Source organism: Branchiostoma floridae, chromosome 5, assembly GCF_000003815.2.
Source record: "Branchiostoma floridae strain S238N-H82 chromosome 5, Bfl_VNyyK, whole genome shotgun sequence".
Classification (NCBI taxonomy): domain Eukaryota; kingdom Metazoa; phylum Chordata; class Leptocardii; order Amphioxiformes; family Branchiostomatidae; genus Branchiostoma; species Branchiostoma floridae.
In genome coordinates, this window is record NC_049983.1 from 29,092,834 (window position 1) to 29,094,391 (window position 1,558).

At 47.3% G+C, this 1,558-nt stretch overlaps 1 protein-coding gene across 1 annotated transcript in view; it reads left to right on the forward strand.

Moving 5' to 3' along the window:
* The window catches only part of LOC118416415, a 13,521-nt gene that overhangs the window by 554 nt on the left and 11,409 nt on the right, over positions 1-1,558 (forward strand). The window contains exons 2-4 of the mRNA XM_035821513.1: positions 144-719; positions 842-935; positions 1,078-1,555. Of these exons, the coding sequence (XP_035677406.1) occupies positions 171-719; positions 842-935; positions 1,078-1,555 (1,121 nt within the window). The 5' untranslated portion in view covers positions 144-170. The remainder of the gene's footprint in view (positions 1-143; positions 720-841; positions 936-1,077; positions 1,556-1,558) is intronic.

A 1,558-nucleotide genomic window follows, 5' to 3' on the forward strand; every position in this document is an offset into this window, starting at 1 on the left:
TATACTGTCTGTTACCTTTCTGGAAATATTGTTCATCATCCTGGTGTGTGTGTGGGTGGGGGGTATACCAATACTAGTATACTTTTGTATGAAATAAGGTGAAAGGGGCTATCACTTAAAATGCTGTATTCCTGTTTTTACAGGTCCCTGTTTCCTTTGCTTGCTTAAGCATGGATAAGGGCCAGGAAAAGTGCACCATTTGTGGCAGGAGTTTCTCTTACAAGTCGAACTTGACACGTCACATGAAGACCCATTTCACGAAGGAAAACAAGTGTGATGTTTGCGGGAGAACCTTCACCCAGCAGTACCAGTTGAAGGCCCACCTCAAACAACACCAGTACCCAAAGATCCCGCAGTACAGACCTGGACAGGCAAGGTTGTCATATTCAGATGAAGCTAAGAAAGTCGCAGAGCAAGTGGCCAGTTCAGCCGGTGTATCGATTGACCCCACATGGCTGAATCCTGAAAAGGCAGAGGCAGAGGCAAGGAAGTCTGGAGGGGAGGTTTGGAGAGCACAGATAGTCTGCACATTCGGAATGTATGCCGGGCAGTCCTTCAAGTGGTTACTCGAAAACGATGTAGGATGGGTGGTGTGGTTGCTCAGCCAGTACATCTTGAAGGGGGAGCAGAACGACTTGCTGAAGTGGCAAAAGACACAACTGCTGGAATTCGTGAAGGAGTTCCCATCGGTGACATATGAACTTGACAAGAAGTTGGAGGTAAGATAATTGAGTCAATGCTTTGTCTTAAGGCCCTTTACCTATCAATCTGTTTTTTGTTGATATAAGAATTAGTACTTCGGATCTCCATTAGTACTAAAGGCATCATGAATGTCTTGCAGAAGGAGAAACAAAAGGAAGAAAGAAAGACGCTGATGGCTGCGCCGGAGCAGGATTCTAACTACGCCACTGATGCTGAACTGTTGGCTTGTGCAGGTAATACTATATAATGTATGATTCATGCAAGGTGTTCTTCTACATGTTGTATTATTTGCATACATCATGGTGCAGTGACATGTATATGCTAAATGGAAGGTGGCGTCATAAAGCACTAAATGCAATGTTTGTCTCTCTTCAGAAAATGTCCTTGATGAGTCGGTGGTGGCAGTCTCCACCCAGCTTACCACCTGGGGAGAGCTCAAACCAGGGGAAGATGGACCTAGCACATCTCAAGCAAGACCCTCATCTCCAACAGAGGCCATTGACTCCAGGGGTGTAGTGCTGGAGGGATGGCAGACATACTGGGACGAAGCACCTGCATCTGCTCAAGCCCTTGGTATGGCGGCACCGAACATCAAGTGGCTTAAACATGACGAGACTTACGGTCTCTTTGAACCCTCATCCACGTACACGAATACCAAAGGAGAGACGGTGGAGAGAAAGCTGTTAAAGAAGAAGATGGAGTTCCACCCACCTCCTCTACCTACATCTATGAAGGGAGCAGTGCCCAACATGCTGTCCTTTTTCGCTACTCGTGCCTTCTTCTGGAGACCGGTCGGTGTTATGAAAGCCAAGATCCGCTGCCCCAACTCCAACTGCCAAGCACCACCTGGGGAGTC